This window comes from Parambassis ranga, chromosome 16 (genome assembly GCF_900634625.1).
Source record: "Parambassis ranga chromosome 16, fParRan2.1, whole genome shotgun sequence".
Lineage (NCBI taxonomy): Eukaryota > Metazoa > Chordata > Actinopteri > Ambassidae > Parambassis > Parambassis ranga.
In genome coordinates, this window is record NC_041036.1 from 4,399,175 (window position 1) to 4,417,460 (window position 18,286).

Genomic DNA, 18,286 nt, shown 5'->3' on the forward strand with positions numbered 1-18,286 from the left:
AAATGAAAATCAACAGTGTATTATAAATAAACATTTTGAAGAAACATTGGTGAAGATTAGCAAAGAGGTAGGTAGAAAATAGTACAACAACAACAACAACATGAAATCCGTAAAGAAACACTTAGCAGAACGAGATGCCTCAGTTCAAAACAAGATAACTTTGTCCCTCTTCTGTTACCGTAGGCATACCTAACCAGGAAGTTACGAAGTTGTCACACTTTCATTCATTCTGTACAGTTTCTGCGTGTCTTTTTTTGCGTGTTTATCAATTACTTCATTTCAAAATGCGAAGGAGACCCGAGGCTCAGTCATCAAGCAGCGAACCTACCAATGCAGCTAAAAAGGTGATGCACGCGTCGTTAACGGTAGAAAGCGGCTGATAGCTACATGTGACAGCTCTGCTAGCTTAACATGAGCAGGCTAGCACGCTAATATTTACAATCCGGTCAGGCTGGATGCTGTTATCAAAGTGTGTCCACTGCTTATCTTTAGTTATGGTTATAGTGGTTGTTGGACCGTTAAGGTCAGCTCAGCACGTCCCCTGTCTTTTGTTTTCATCAGCCAGATCCCATTTAAAAAGCTCAATAATACACATTGTTTGTGTTTTTACAGCTAATCTAGCCATAATCTGATTTACACAAAGATATTAAATTGATCAGTAGTAATCATTCTTTAATTCGGCACCCACCTGGTTAATACAACAACAATATTTAACAGCAGTTTGAATGATTAGTGAACTGTTGTTTCCATAGTAATCAGATTATGAATCAGATTATGATATTGTTGATGAATTGTTGTTTCCTGGGTATGATTTTACTGCCGATTTGATTAACAGAGCAAATAAACTAACTTCATGCAAATTGTTAATATTGAAATATTGAAATATTACGTTTTCTTGTTCACATACACTAGGATCCGGATCAGAGACCGCACAGAAAAGCTGACTCTAAAGGCAGAGTGTCCTATGGCTCAGTGCTCCTAAACATCGGAAAGTGTTTACTTTTAATCATCATCATCCCTCCGTTCCTCAACTACGCTTCTCTGCAGAGGGAAGGACAGCTGCTCCAGCCCAAAGGTTCTTTTATGTGATTGTTTTTGTCAGTTTATTTCTATATTTAGTTTTTATTCTATCAGCCTCTCTTTGATGTTCCTACAGCTGTGTGTAAAGCTTAAAAGTGAGAAACACTCAGTCGATCCTGATCTTTATTTCTGTTTTTTTTTTTTCCTCTTCTTACATCCAGATGGCCAGATTGTTGATGTTGGTTTGGGTCAAAAGATGCATCTTTTGTGTAAAGGGAGAGGACAACCAGTCGGTAATCTGCTGTCTGTCTTTTATTTCTGTGTCTGGTTGTTTCTCTGTTTGCTCTGTCAAACCAATGTGTTCTTTTTTTTTGTAGTCATATTAGATTCTCCGACCGGAATGTCTTCAGACATTTGGGTTCATATCCAAGAAAATGTTGCCACACTGACAAAGGTGGGGGATTTACTCAATATTCATCAAAGTAAATGATCAGATTATTACATTTGTGCATTGAAATACCATGTGGACTAATTGTAACTAGATGGAAATAACACTGACACTGTAAGTGTGTGCCTTTGATAAATATATCCACTGTAGGGAATTTTCTCTGGAATCAGTGACTACTGATGTGGCCATGTTGTTTGTTGTCAGGGTCATGTAGGGACAGTAACTCTGCCACATCCTCTCTCCTCAACAAGGACTCAGTACAGCAGAAAGTGCAGGGTGACAGCCTGCCCCATGTTGTTTGTCTGAAAGCCAACCCAAATGAGGTCACAGGCTTGTTGGGGAAGAGCCTAGATACATCTGAATAACTACATTGCATAAGCAGCAACAAAAACAAACGCACATTCGACACCTATATGGGTGTCTTTTTGGGGCTGCTCAGCTGTCATACATTTTTAATATGTTTACACGGGACAGGGAGGGTTCAGAGCCGCACCGAGAGCATCTCATGTGTATGTAGGGCATGGTGTTAATAATAAAAAAAACAGCTTCTCCTGTGCTGTCCCTGTTTGTCACACTGCTTAGGTTTGCACCTATGACAGAATGGGACTGGGCTTCAGCAAGCGGCTGATGCAGAATGAAACTACAGGAACAGAGAAAGTTTGGGGGATGTCAACAACCGGACGGTCAGTATGATATTATAACTGGCTGTCAATGTGAGGAGCTGTGAAGCATAACGTGTGTGATGCTGTTTCCATTCACCACCATACATGTTGCTGTGCACAAAGCAGAAATATGTTACCATTTCTCCTGCCTCATTTATCTGTTGGCACCATCTGGTGCTGGTCTCATTTCAGTTAGCTAATATAATTTGTGGAAATCTAAAAAAAAACATGGCCATTTTCTAGGTATTAGTACTGTTCTGATGACATCAGAGTCCAGAAATTGTAAAGTTTTGAGAAGATAAACACATTAATATGATTAAATTAGATTAGTTTTGTTTCAGAAGGATTATAATGTATTAGATATTGGCCTTTATGTGCTGAAGACTTACTTTTAGTCAGTTCTTCCCAAAGATTATGAAACTCCTTGGATGCTGAATACATTCTACGCCTGAATTTCTTAGGTATTTCCTTATACTTGCTTTTATTTTCATGCCATTTGCTATAAAATTCAGTGACAGTGCATCCCTCTGCTGTAGTACCTGGACACTGATGTGTTGGAAAATAGGCAAAACATCAATTTACTGCACACACCCATATGTGTTGATATTTGATAATCAGACTTATGCCTATATACATATGTATAGAACAGTACAACACCTCACATTCTGTTGTCTTCTGCCATAGGAGAGAAAAAGAAACACAGAATCAGTATTTCCTTGATAAGAGAGGCTGTATTTGCCTCTATCAAGGAAAAACTCATTGGTGTTCCAGAGACTGATGTGAGACTCTGCTGAACACACCTTACGCCTGTCCTGCCCTGCCCTGCCTCATACTGCTGCAGGATTGTGTTGTAATCTTCCTATCTCTGACATCGTAACACGTTTGTGGAGCCTTAAATCTGCCTAAGGGATAAGCAGGCGTGGCCCGCCGACGGTCAGCACGGTCTAGTTTACCTTGGCATCTGGCCCAGGAAAGCAGGCGATGGCCTGTTTTAGATGCAAGCAATCAATTTCCTAGAGTTCAATATCTTGGGGAGTTTGATGACTAGCTATAACCTTAACCCTTCAAGTGTTAGGAAATCTCTTCATTTAGATGTGACACCTCAGAGTTGATTTATTAGCACAACAAACCCGGGACAGCAGATGGCTCTCGGAGAGGAGCTGCCACAGCTCATGTAATGATGATGCTCCCCCTGATGATATAAGTTTGCTGGTGATTGTTTTGCCTGCAATGTTTTGCAGGAAAGGAGCCAGCAGCCCCCTCTTTTTATGCTGCCGTCTGCAGTGCTGTTTGTTGTCAGACATAGAAAGTGATGAAACTAAAAAGAGCTTGTACTTTTCAATCAGTTGTTAACATTTGGTGCTATGATTATCTTTCCCCCTCACAGGTCATTATTATTTCTTAATGACTCTCCAGTGTGTTCTTAATAAACCTGTTAATGAGGAGAGCACTGAGATTAATGATGGCCTGTCTTATTCATCTTTCATGTTGGGAGGCCTGGTGGCACCTGAAGCTGAATAAATAAACCTGCTGGCCCAGTTTGGTGTGTGTCCTGGTTTTTTGATGAGTGCTGCTGTCTTCCAGGATGGTGGATGATCTGCACCGACTTCTGCAGGCCGCTGAGATAGCCACGCCCTACATCCTGGTGGGCTCTGAGCTCGGCGCACTTAACTGCAGGTTCTACAGTCACATTCATGATGTGTAAGTACAAGTACAAAGGCAGTAAAGTGGGGGATACTTGTGCTGCTAATGAGGTATACATGAAATTATAGAATACAGTTAGACTCCACCCTCACTTCCTTCATCTGTGTTGTTTGATCAGGATTAAGGCACATTTTGAATGTAAATAAAGTTCCTGATGACAGATAGCTAACCACACAGGTCCTGTTAATATATCCCTCAGACATGTATGCATGCATGTTTAGTGAATGGGTGAGGTTTCAAAGCCAAAATATAGAAATGCTGCAAAGAGTGCGAACAACATCCAAAATGTTTCCTGAACAGCGATATTCTAAATTCTAGTAGCTCCTTTGTTTTAACATCCTGGTCACATTATTTTTTATAGAATAACAAAAATAATACATCATCAGTATCTTCATGCTGAAGATCACTTTGTGTGTCTCACAAATCTTGATATTAGATATTATGTGATATTAAAATACCATACGGTACTCCCGGCCCCTCAAACTCATACTTTCGAAAATATATCCCTGCGTCCATTTCATTATCCCTCATAACTCACTCAACTCAGAGACAACGGAGTGATTAACGTGACGGGTAGCCTGCACAGGGATGAAAGATTTAGTATTTAATCAGGCGCAGTGTTGCTGCCGTTAAGGGAGAAAATTAAGTAGTGGTGAGTGGATGACACCTTTCCAAATGGAAATATTGCCTGTGGATGTGATGTACGTGTGGTCATCTGTCTGCAGGGACAAAGGACAGACAAATCTACAGAAAGACAGACCGGATGACTCCATCCATCTCACACTCATTATGGCCTAGGTCGGGAGGGTAGCATGGACAAGGGTAGTCAATGTGTCTTACTTCATCTGAGTGTGTGTGTGTGTCCTCTCTTTGTCCTCAGGCAAGTGTCAGACCTGGTGCTGATTGATCCCATCCCAGAGGACATTTTTGAGGAGGACCAATGGAAGGAGTACTGGTGAGTTTGAAAGACACCACTGTAAAAACATATATAAGGGAGGAAGGACCTGAGGATGAGGAGGAAAGAGGAGAGAAGAAGCAGAAAGCAGGAACGGCTGTGGAGAAGCAGTATGGGAAAGAAGATTGAGAAAAGAAAAGCGTGGAAAAAGAGCGAGGAGGACGATAAGGAGCTCTGAAGGGCAGAGAGGAGCAGATAAAAAGTGAGCGGCAGGGAAGAGGAGAGGAAAAAAGGAGATGTAAGAAAAAGAGGATTAGGATGAGGGGAAAGGAAGGCAGAGGCACTTGCATGTTTCAACCTCCAAACTCTTCCGTGCTTTTATGGTGAGACAGTTGATTATCTTTGCTGGGTGGGGCTCATTAGCATGATTAATTGTAGGCCAAAAAAACTCATTAGCTGATCACACACTTTTAGCATGAACCAGATGAGGAGGGAGCGAGGGTTGCGGCGGTGGTCGAGACTGAGTGACGGAAAGTGTAATAACACTGCTTTAATCCTCCGGGCGAGATATATGTCAAGTGGTAGTCATTGTCACAGCATATATCTCATTATGCATTAATTATCAGACATGGGGGACGGGTCTTTATTAATGATAACTGGGAGTACAGCGGAGGACTGTTGGTCCGAGTGTCAGTTATGCAACACTAACAATATCTCAGATATGTTTACAAGCACATGGTGTCGTGTGTAATCGTTCAAAGGTATTTCTCTGCTGAAGAGATTATAATTAATCAGTTGTATAATTTAGCAAGCCACGCTAAGCTTTTAGATGTCGCTGACAGCCCAGCACTGATGGTGACATAATAAACAAATCTCCAGAGCGCGTCTGGTGTTTTTGTCACTTGGTGTACAAAGCGGATTTTCTCTTACAGTAGTACATGTCCTTTTAAATGTATTTCTGCCAGTTAATAATAATAAATGCAACATAACAGTGAAAGTCAACAGCAGCAGATGACACATCATTAAACATTTAAGTGCCTAGGATCTGCATATTAATGAGCGTTGTCACTTTGAACCTTCAAGCCTGCTAAAATCACAGTCACTGTTGACATCAGTTAATTTGAAACTTACTTAAATTAAACATAAACAATATTAAAGGGCCTAGTGTTGAGGAACAGGAGCAGTTCATAATGCTGAGTGCCTCGTTCTTCTATAATAATAGCCATATACAGTGGTGGAGGAAGTACTTAAACTTGGTACTTAAGTAAAAGTACGAATACCCGGCAAAATATATACTCAAGTAAAAGTGCTACATCAACAATCCTACTTAAGTAAAAGTCTTAAGTACTTTTAAATGTACTTAAAGTATTAAAAGTAAATTATATATTATGTATATATTTATGGTTTCCATCTGAATCTGTATCTGTCTGGCAGCGTGACACCACCACCATGCAGAGTCTGACCTCACATCAGTCCAGCACTGTGTTCATAAAAAGTAATAAGTAACTACAGACACTGTAGAAATGTAGTGGAGTAGAAAGTACAGGTAACAGCTGCAACATGTAATGGAGTCAAAGTATAACGTATGCACTATTATTTTTACTTAAGTAAAGTAGAAATACACAAAAATGTACCTAAGTACAGTAACAAAGTACAAAAATACTTAGTTACTTTCCACCATTGGCCATATATATGTCAAATATATACATTTTTTTATCATTTACAAAGAAATCTAGATCAGAATCAGAAATACTTTATTAATCCCAGGGGGAAATTGTAAAACATAGAAACATAATGTTAAAAATGATGTTAGAATATTTAGTTTGGCAGTTTATTATAAAACTGACTATAGGACTGCTCAGTCTTTCACAGCTAACTAATATTAATTTCGAGATGCTCCATCAGACCCGGTCTTAAATCAAAATAAGCAAAACAATAACAAAGTCCTTTGTTTAATTCTTAGGTTTAATCTGAAATGCTGTAAAATCGACTACATGCCAAACTTTCCCATTGACAAAAGTCAATGTTAAAAGCATGTCTGTAAGGTCAACAGTGCATCCTTAGCTTGGTCTTAGCCCATAGCTTATGTAAGCATGAGTCAAAGCAGATAAGAAATGGATCTCTGAAAATGGCCTCATTTGTCTGCGACTCAAAGTGGAGCAGCACCATTTATCAGGAGTATGTGTCCAATTACCCTCTGATTAATAGGCATTCATTTCACTGAGTACATGACAGTGCAGCCACTATCCAATTACCCTGTGGAGAAGCAACGCAGAAATGAAATGATCCAAAGACTTACATTTAGTTAGTAAAAACACAAGCTTATCATCTGTGCTTGATTTTCCAGGGGTGGGGTGGGATTTACAGTGTATGAGATATACTCCAGTCGCCAGGGTCCCGGTGCCACTGGCATCTGCAGCCGTCCTTTCTTCCTTATTTTCCTCCATTGGTTTTTTTGTTCTACTACGTTGCATGTGTTCTTCCTCTTAGATTTGGGGGTTATTAGCTGCTGGAGGTCTTACAGTATTTGGTACACAAAGATAAGTAATACAGAAGGGAGCAGGGCCGCACCTGAGCAAGAGTGGGATGAGACCGTATCAGCTTTGCACCGGGACCGGAGGATTTACACATCAAAGACCAGCTCATTAACAGAGGCTCATTCCCAAAATTAGTTCTGTTACATCCTACAAAATGAATCACCACCATCTCCTGAGACCGGTGTGTGTGTGTGTGTCTGGGTGTAGGCGTTCGCTAGCGAGCACTTGTTGTACAGGGTCAGCTTTCTTTATTTGGGATTTTCCCTGTGCAGACGTTGCAGCATGTGTCTCATCTCTTTGCGAGCGTAGATAATGCTGCCTGATGGAAAAAATCAAGCGCCGGGTCTAGCATCAGAGATTAGGAGAAGCCCCAGCGCACGTCAGGACAAATTGCATTCAGGAGGAGAGCCGGGGGTCGGAGTCACTCTCTGCTGTCGGGTTTTGTTTTTAAAGGATGAGCGGTGAACGTTCAGCATCTTTCCACCTAAAAAAAAAAAACAGCACCGCACATAACATCTTATGACATGTTTGTTTGATGTTACCCAATTTGCTCGTCACATTTTCGGCCTTCATTCAGTCACTGCAGCCTGGCAACCCACAACACTGTAAGCCATTGAAATGCTGAATCAAATAGCTAGCCAATTTAGCTCATGTCAGAATGTCAGGCACATTTCTGTTACTGGGCTCTGGATGACCATCTGCAAACAGACAAACACCATCAGATAATTCTTATATCTGGTGTTTAAACGTTCTTGTACACACTTGTGTGTCTTCAGCCTTCCTGCAGGCGAGTACATGCGCATGGAGTGTAAAACTAATTTTGCCTGTGGGGAATATATTTGCACAGAGAGCAGAACCAGCGGGGAATGCTCGCTCTTTAATGGGATGGCCCTTACCCTTTAATGAATGCTGATTGATTGGCAAACTATTCGTTTTAATGTACCATTACTGTGTTTAGTGCAACTCAGTCCTCAGAGGAGCACCACTCGAACGTCTCTCCTCATTCCTTCCCCCTCTGCATCTCATCACCACATTTATGTCTTTGGTGGTTGTTTGAATGATTTGAGGTCGATGCTGAGACACAAAATCTGCAGTTTAACAGTTGTTTTAAGTGTGTGATGCATGTGGCTGTGGCTGAGGGCCGAACAGCTGCAGCTGCAGGCCTGCACATGAGTTATCAGTCCCAAAATAAAAAAGGACACTTGATGCAAGATTCATCATTCCACCTGCCATTAATATGCTCAGAAAGAGAATCCACACCAACACACACATGTTGTCATGATCACCTAAAAATTGAAACCTGCACAGACTGTAGATATCTCACAGGGTCTCCTAGCTGCACAGCTTGCAGCAGATAGACGTGTTCTGCATCTGACCTGGAGTCTGCTCTGTATGACAGGCAGCGTATGACTGTCACTTTGACTGACGACCATTCAGAGTCCCACAACTGCTGCATTTGGTTTGATTTATAATCCAGACAAGAAGACAAGAGGAGTGTTTCTCTCCTCCTGCACTACTTTTTGTTAGTGGACAGATTTATTTGCTCTCCTGTCCTCTGCTCTCCTTTTAATGAGTTTAGAGTTGCTACTCTAGTTCATTTAATATCTTATGTAATCTCAGGGCCCTCTCTCTTGTTCTCTGCCTTCTTTCGCTTCATTTGTAAACACTAGCAGCCAGTGATGACATATCCACTCTCCCCCTCAGAGGCCATTCGCTTTCACAGTGAGCGCCGTTCAATAACCCACTGGAGCACAGCCCTGCTTTAAATCCCTCCAGGGATCCTTGGCAGAGATTGGCAGCAATCACCCAGACGCAGGCCGATGGATGGATGGATGGATGGATGGATGGATTGAAGAGAAAGAAAAAAAGTTTGGTTAGGTGAAAGTCAAAAACATGATCCCTGTGTTATTGGCTGGCTTTCACTTATAACAACACAAAAATAGTTCTGCAATAGAATCTGAGCCTTTAGAATTCTTTATGTTTAGTTTGTTAGCAGCTAAGTGTGTCGTAATGTTATGCACAGTTGTGAAGTGATTAGTTTTCAGATACTTAAGACATTCTACATGGACTGATGCAGTCTGTGATTCATTATGATTCACATCGTGCTTCTTCGCTGGCTCCCGGTATGTCGACTCTCTCCCTCAGTCCTCTCCTGACTCAGCTGCCCCCCCCCCCCTCCTCATCCTGAACCTCCCAGTCGAGTCAGGAATGCCAATTAATTGTAATTAGAACCACTGTAAGCGTAACTATTGCTGTTACGCTCCACTAATGAAGCAGGGCTGCCGTGGCCCCTGTGTATTTACCCCAGTGTAATCTATAGTATTGATGCAGAGAGGAAGGCATGGGAGCAGCCGGGAAAAGGCTGGGCTCAGCCCGACACTGGTGATGGTGCGAGAATGACACCTTGTGTCCGCGCTCGGTGCTACACTGTGAAACTGCAGGTGGCTTATATTTTCCAGAGTTTGGTGGTTTGATGTTTTATTTCCAGGTTAGGTTATAAATGCTTCTACTAACGCAGAGTTGGTCTGAATCCCTTTAACAGTACAGACAATAACAGTGTTATATGGATTTTCACTGCTAAACAGAAACTGAATATGGACTGAGCCTCATACAGCTGGTCTCAGAGGTCTCTGAGGCCACATTATAGCAGTCATATCCATGTTAGCAGTCTGACACTATGAGATAGGCCATGGTTTTACAAAGGCAGGGGTTAGGCTCAAAATGTGAGATTTTTGTCTTAGTTGTAACAATATGTTTGTGTTATGTGTGTTTTACAGTGCTTTGAAATGTCTTTTCGGTGCTGGTAATGTTGCTTTTGTTGTTATAAAGCCTGTTTGGTGAAAGGCAGACATTGCTCTTTGCAGGAAAAGGTCTGATACTGTAACATCTGTGCCACCTGTTCATGAATGGCAACTTTCACGCTCTTAGAGAAGAAGTAATAATACCGACAAGGAGGAAAAGAATGAAATAATGTCTGTGGCCGTGTCATCGTTCACAAACTCCTCCAAAAATACTCAAACTGGTGCTCACTGGTCATCACAGATTAGTTACTGAGACAGCATGGTCAGTGGTTGTGTTGGTGAAATAATAACAGATCTGTCGTCTGCAGCGGCCATGCTTTTTTTGGAATTTATCTAGAAAGGTGTCATATTTGGGACATTGTCTGTGTTCCCCATGTTACATTCAGCAGCTAACATTCCATTGTTGTAGATTTTTAGCTCAGTTATCAGAAAATAGGATTCTTTCAACCACACTGAGAGAGTTGGAGGTGAAGGTCTGGCCGTGCCTCTTCCCTCTAATGGTCTCAGCTGACTTTGCAGCGGCCAGTTTGTTAAAGACGTTCCTTCAGTGTGATGGTTAGCTGAGCCTCGTGTAATAGTCCGTGTTTAAATGTTCTGCGCTCATTGTAATAGTTGGTGGAAGCTCGTGTAATAGTTGGTGTTTTGTGTGTGAGCAGGCTCTCAGGTAACAGAGGCCCTGCATATGAAATGAGATGGTAATGAGGAGGAGGAGGAGGAGGAGGGGAGCCTTATCACTACAGGGCCAAATTCCGACAGTGAATTGCGCAGTTGTAACAAAAGTAACAGAGCGTCCATTCAGCCTGCACTAATCCAGATGGGAAAGTCAAACAGCAGAAAGTCCATGGCACAAACTCATTTCATCACTTTATTAATTTAGATATTGCCTCCTCGCTCCTGTGGGGAGAAAAAAAAAGAGCCCCTCTGAAATGACCAACATCGGTGAGGCGTTTTGCTCTACATGGTTCCCCCACTTCGTCTCCTCCCGTTATCTGTTTAATTCATCCCGCCAATCTTGGCTGTCTTTACCCACTAAATTTCCCTTTGACACGCATGCCTTGCTTCGCATAATCCTCACTCGGGGGCAGAATTAAAAATGGAAAAAAGAGGAGGGAATAGGACAGGTGGCTGGAGAATCCTTGAAATAATGTTCAATGCCAGGCCCGGGAATGATTTGACCAGATTCGAACTGGGGGGCTGATAGGGAGAGAGTCCCCCCCACCACCACCACCAGCACCACCACACACCTTTCATTTTTGGAACCAAGGGGTAAGAAAGGGGTGACAGGTGGAAAATGTGCACAGACTGAGAGGTCTCTTAAGAACCAGGTCGAGGAGTCAGTTCTAAATTGTGGTGCCAGAATGACTTGAGGGAAAACTGTGGCAAGGAAGATGAATATGTCAAAATGTCACTCTCCGGAGGTCTGATTTGAAAAGTTTTCTCTGTCTGTGGAAGACTGAAAATTAGAACAGTCGGCTTGTTCCCCCCCCCCCCCCTTTGCCTGTAACCATTATTGACCTGAAGGGACTCCTTCTTCTACCATGAATACGGCTGATATGTTATCTTTACACAGCCGTTTGTGCCGTTGAACAGCCATTCTCCATGTTTGTATCGGCTTTATCTGCACGATCAGCGCTGACATGCTGCAGGCTGCGCAGAGCTTGATATGTCAGTTCTATGGATAGCAGGATGTCATATCAAACAGGTGAAATGGGTTATTTTACACATGAAAAGTGCATGTTTACGATGGCGGGGTGATATGAACGCTGTGATGGCAGTGCTGAAAGCAGCTGACAGTGAAATGCAGGCGAGCGCTGTGAACGTAAATTTTAAAGCTGGATTGTTGATTTAACAATCAACATCTTTTTTTTCCATTAAAGGTAGGAGATTTCATTCTGATGCACTTTTTGTTAAATTAGTGTAACTTCTCTTTACAATCCGATAGCAATAAATTAGTTCAGCAGTTTCGCATTAAAACGAAGAATATGAATCATCTGTGGAAGCTATAAAACACTAAAAACATCAGCCAATCCTCCGGGTGGACCCTGCACGGAGTATTGGCTGGTTGTCACTCTCTTCCTGCTCTGCGCGCACCAGAGAGGTACGTGCATGATGGCCGAAGTCACAGACCACAGCTCGTCTTCAGGTAATGCGCGTCCATGTGATTGGGAGGCGTGGCTTCGTGGTGAGCTCCGAGAGAAAGGGGCGTGTGTTTACTTTCCAAATCTGGCTGACTCTCACTGAGTTTTCAAAATCTCCTACTCGACCTTTAATTATCTAAAGAGAGGAGAGTTTGAGGCGATGGGATGATGCTTTTTAAGCTGATGCTTTGAGCAAAAGGGTAACGTAAGAATGTTCAACATGATGCTAACATTTGTTAATTAGAATTAATTACTCATAGTCAGGGTTGTCTGGTAGTCAGCATTAAAGTCCATTTATTCATTAAGGGCCACAATCATTTCACTTCAGAGATCTTTAGCATTTAAAGCTACTCTTTGTCTTAACACTACAAGAACTCCTTCCTGCAGCGAGATAAATATACACAGTGTTGACACCAAGTAGCCGATACTACTCTACCTACATAATGGATTATTGTTGTTGGACTTTGCAGTACATTTGTTCTGCACATGAGCCCAGGACTAGCTCAGAAAAGTCCAGGACTCCTGGATTTGCTTCTTACTCTTCTGTTGCTGTCGTTACTGTTGCTACCTGATTGTCAGGCTGATCATTTAATCACCGACATCCAGTTAAACTCCACTTTACCCCGAAATACAGAGCCGCACCTGCGACCGATGCTTCTTTGTGAATTTAATTTCAAGCTTAAGTGTAACAGACGCTCTTTTGTATTAAGAAAGTTCCGCACATTAGCCTCAAGTTGAATGTGTTTGGTTGTTTATCAGATAGTGAAAGTGATAGAGGACGCTGTTGTGTAACTCAGATCAGGTTGAAACAGTGACGAGTGTCTCCCAGTGCACAGGTGACAGATCTACAGTGCGCTGGCTGCATGTCGGGGCAGGCGGCGGCGGCAGTAGGCACACGGCACTATTGATTGGGTTCCACAGGCTGAGACCAGCCAATTCAGAGCACCAGTGAGCCGAGACCGATTGGGCCTCCTGAGTTACAAAATCCCACCACTCTTCTTCTCTCATCTGCCAAAAAAAGAGTATTTCTCATTCCTCAGGCAAATGTTTTTGAAGAAAAGTTTGAGATGTGAGGGTCTGAAAACGACACAAGGAAGGCAAATAGTATGCATGAGTCTGCTTGAGCTGTTATATTTCTGTGTTGCAATAAAATGTTTTTTGGTGTTGAGATGTTATATGTTTTAAGGGTAGTCTCATGCCATTGAATTTGAATGATACTGCTTGTAGCAGCAACAAGAATTATGACTGAATGTTGCATTTTTTTAGCATCTTTGTGCCTTTTAGCAGCATGTTTGGGCTCTATACTCCAACAGCAACAAACAAATCTATGAGTAACTGACAGTAACGCAAAGGTAGTGACACAAAAGAGTGAACAGTTCATCAGAAAAATGTAAGTAATGTATCTTAACGTTGTTTCAGGTATGGCAAGATGCTGCCGTCACTCCAAGCCAAGCAGTTTTCAGCAGCCACGGGGCTGAGCCGCCTGCTGATCATCATGGGGGCGATCGAACCGACAATAAATGGCGAAAACATCTCAGAGGAGGTCATCCAGCGCCAGGTCAGGCTCACAGCACAAACACACATGAAATATGTCCTCAAGCCTGTGATTGAGTGACCCGAAGAACTGATTTTATTTGGGGTGGGGTGTCGGGCCATGCTGAAAGTGACACAGTAGGTCAGAGCTGCATCAGGCTGGAAGGATGGCGTCATACCGTAAATGTGGAAATTGATGAAGTCTGAATAGATGATTTAGGCTTCCTGTGCTCAGACAGTTTCCTGAACCTAATTAAAAACAGGGAGGGAAAAAGTGATACGTTTCATTTTGAATGATATTCCTCCCATCTTTCCTGTGCAGCCACAGGATGGTGCTAGTGCGAGAGAATAATCATGTCTGCTCCTCAGCAGAGATACGAGGGGGCGATGATTGCAGGAGCGTTTGTCTTCATACCGTCAGAGACTGTGAATTTGGCATGATATGACACCAGACGTCATTTTTAAATAAATGAAAATTGAACCCGTTTCCTGAAGCTGACATGACGACGCAAATGCACTGTATCTTGCGACGCCTGCTATATTGTAGAACCCGGCCTTTTGACAGGTCATACGGTTTGTGAGGAAAAAGGTTATTAATATAAGCTACAAGCTTTTTGCTGTGTTTTGCAGATGAGGTTTTCCTAAAGGGGAAGAGGGGGGGGGGTATTTTTGCACTCAGATCTGCTGCAAATCACACACACAGTTGTGACACTGCTGCCTGTCATGAAGTCCTGTAGTCATTTTTCACTTGCTATTGAAAACATCCCAGGCAGAGGAGTAGTAATGGATTCTGATGATGAACAACAACCAATATCTTTAAAAACACGGGGACATGGTCTCTATACACTGACACCCTATTTCAGCAGAGAAGCAAACCTCTTAACACTCATGCTGGGTGCGGAGACAGTAATGTTTTTTTGCAGGGAGGCTAATTTTCCACTTTTTTTTCTTTCATTTGTAGAAACTACTTAGCCTTTATTGGCCCTCTGTGAACGCACGGTGACATTTTTCTAACATCCGTTCAGCATTTCATTTTTTTTCCTGCAGCTGTCTGTGTGATGTGTGTGACGTCTGCTCGCGGATGAATGCGAACAGTTCGTTAAGACGCCTTGTTCTTTGCTGCCAGCCACCCACGATTTGATGGCAGCAGTGATGAGGGACCTATTTCAGCTTTTCAAGTATTACAGTTGTTGCCAAGGAGATAAGGACATCATTGTGCTTGAATTCTCCAAGGACAGAAAAAAAGGTTTTGTAGACAGGCTAGTGAAGGTTATAATGCACACACACACACACACACACACACACACACACACACACACACACACAGAGGCTCACAAGCATACCGAACGCAATAGAGCATGCAGTCCATTTCTCAAGGGCATGTTCTGTAACCATGACTTAATTGAACTGGAGCAGAATTGTTTGCTGCAGTGTGAATGGTACCAAAGCTATCTGATCTCATCGCATGTGGGTGATAGATACAAGAATTCAACTGAGTTTTTATAATTCACATCTATTCTGTAACACATTGAACTTTGCCAGCCCTGAGCGACAGAGAGCAAGAGGGAGATTTCAGATGTGATGTCAGCGTTTCAGCTCGGAGCGGCCTCACTCAATGAGCTGCACGCTGCTTTCACTGCATTCAAATTAAAGGCTTACTATAGAAACAATCAATAACCTCATCTTTTACTAATCATGGCATTGAAATAAGTTGAATTAATAACATTAGCTTTGCAGAGATCTTGGTTAACATACCTGCTGCCGTGTCTTTTGGGGATTAATAGGTTAATTATCATGTTTGGGCTTTTTTTTTTTCTAAATCCCGTCCATTGTGCACTTGCATCCAGGAGGTGTCTGATCAGCCCAGTAATCACTCTATATCACATCAACAAGCCCAAACATACAGTTAGAGTCAGCATCTTGAGCCACTAGGAGTCCTGCAGCAGATGGTCTGTCCCCCCACAGAGCCCTGATCTCAGCTTCATGGAGAGTAAGAGACAGGAGACAGTGAGACAGTTCTCCAGGATGCTTAGAACAATCTACCAGCAAATACTTTTAAATATTTAGTGCAATTAGCCAAAGGGCTTTTGTACTAAAGTTAACCAATATGCCTGGGAATTATGCATCTTTAGTATCTACAGAAATTGCACAGTTCAAAATGGGCCTTTTATGCTATTGACTTGCAGCTTCCTGAACAATATGTCATGCTTAACCTCAAAATAGATCTGTATGTGGCTTTAAAAGTAAAAAGAAGCATCTAAAGTGTGTTTTGGATGAGCTCCTATTGAATGATCCTGTGATCTTAAAGTTAAGGCTTTTTGTATTTCCTTCCTGATGGAGATTCTTACATGTTCACTGTAATGCAAGGTGCTTAAATTTGTTTATATAAATGTAATTTATTGATGCTTTCTCTTTGCTCTATGTGTTTCTGAAGGTCAGTCCTGCAGCCATTACTCATGTCTGATTGATTTTCTCTCTCTCTCTCTTTGTTGCTTATAGAAATACCTGCTGAGTAACCCCGCCCATCAAAGTGCTGCCGTGGATGAGCATTACTTTCTGAATGAAAGTGTAGCTCAAGTAAGGTAAGGTAAACACAAGGTGAAGCTTTTTGGAGGTTTCTATGTGTAAATAGTAAATATCACACAAAGCTATATTTCGGTTTTTGTTTTTAAAGGGATATCACAAAGTTTAAGCCCCTCTCCAGCAGGACATCAGTGAGCGTGCTCACTGGGGATTCCTTCGACGAGCTAATGCCAGACCACCTTAACCAAGTGAGTCTGCTTACTGTCACAACTTCATGCTGCATCATTAAAGTCGAACAATGCTCTACTAACATGGTAACTCGTACCCCCCCCCCCCCCCCCCCCCCCTGCACCAGATGGTAGCTACACTTCAAAAGAGGTTTCTAAAGGAATCCTACCCATCAGCCAATCACATACACATAAAAGGAGCAGACCGGCGAATGATCTACAAGAAGCCATCTGCCATCAGCCAGCACCTGAGGAAGCTCGTCAACCAGCGACAAGCCAGGCAGCAGAGCGAGTGACCCGTGGCCAAAATGTAACTACACCCCACACATGGACAGATGAATATGTTTCAGACATTCAATAAAATATTCAAACTATCTTTTGTACCTAAGAGATGGTCTACGCATGTCTGCGAGGGTTCATCAGGAAGTCAATTTCCAAAGACATTTTTGCACTGCTCTGCTTCATTGGAAGCTTTTTAATTGAAGACAACTGGAGGGTATTCAGCGTGATGAAATATTTCCTGTCTTAGATTCATCTTATCTTTCAGGTTGTTATTTCAGGCTCTTCACCTGATTGGCCAATGCCAAAAAATTAATACATTATTCCTTATCAATGTAAAGGCCACACACGTCACCCCCAAACCTGATATATATATATCTCATTTACTTCTGTCTGTAATTTTCTGCCATGTTTTAGCCACAAGGAAAGGTACATTCAGTTCTGCTTGAGTTATATCACAACCACACATAGACCTCTATTTTTAGCCTTTTATAAAGTGCAGATACATGAGACAGACCCTCATGTATCTGCACTTTATCATTGTGTTGTAGTTTTGTGTGCACTGTGGCTGTTCCTAGAGTGAACACAAGACCGTTTTTCACAGCTATACACAGTAGTGTGAAAGAAAGACCAGAGAGCAGCAGTTTATCCTGAGGATTTAAGTTTAATTATGACACCACATCAAAATAAAAATTTCCAACAGATCTGGAATTTAATTCCATCCATATACATGCATAGCAACAACGTTTTAAGAAACATTTTCTCCCATAATCAGGACATTGGAATGATCATTTTACATCAGTATCCCCCACTGACCTCCCACCCATCCTTGTTCGTCAGCAATAAACTTAATTCTTGTACAACTTCTTTTTTTTTTTTTTACCCTATGGGGTTACAAATAATTATATGCACAGTCCCCATTTCATAATACTGCTTTCAGTAATGTCCCCTCATTTACAAAGTATTGCATTGAGAGCAAATTTCAAAAAGGGAGACCAAAGTGTATCATCGAACAGAAAATACGAGTACTATACAAGAATGCTGCCATCCTCATGAAAACATCCACATCTGAGTTGAAGAAAAGAGACAGGGACAAACAGCCACATATGTATGCAAAGCCATGAGTATATGCCAAAATGTGAGATGCAGGGTTGTGCCTGTTTATCACTCCCAAATGAGTGATTTTTTTAAGGCTGACGAGTCATTAGTAGCAATCTGCAGGTGGCATTTTGGGCATATACAGAAACTGGTACAGCAAATAAGAATACACAAGTGCCTCAGTTGCTATTTTTGTGTCTAAAATGCATCTCATTTTTGTATTGTCTATTGTTTCATTGAGCCTACATTACAGTGTAAACAATATGTGTGCTACACAAGAATGACTATACAATAACATTACAAACAACTCTGATATAAATTTCATTTTGAATTTAAATTAAGATCACTACTCCTATTAATACTGATTGTAAAATAAATTAATGTGAAAGTGGCACCAATATTATTCTTGATTCCTTTTTCT

At 41.8% G+C, this 18,286-nt stretch overlaps 1 protein-coding gene across 1 annotated transcript; it reads left to right on the top strand.

The window, feature by feature from the left end:
* Positions 1-200: 200 nt before the first annotated feature.
* Positions 201-18,212, top strand: LOC114449084 (uncharacterized). Its single transcript, XM_028426438.1, has 11 exons — positions 201-344; positions 913-1,075; positions 1,242-1,313; positions 1,398-1,474; positions 2,051-2,151; positions 3,715-3,831; positions 4,715-4,789; positions 13,625-13,763; positions 16,238-16,320; positions 16,413-16,509; positions 16,617-18,212. The coding sequence occupies exons 1-11, from the start codon at positions 285-287 to the stop codon at positions 16,782-16,784; spliced, it is 1,152 nt and encodes a 383-aa protein (XP_028282239.1). The 5' UTR covers positions 201-284; the 3' UTR covers positions 16,785-18,212.
* The last annotated feature ends 74 nt before the right edge of the window (positions 18,213-18,286 follow it).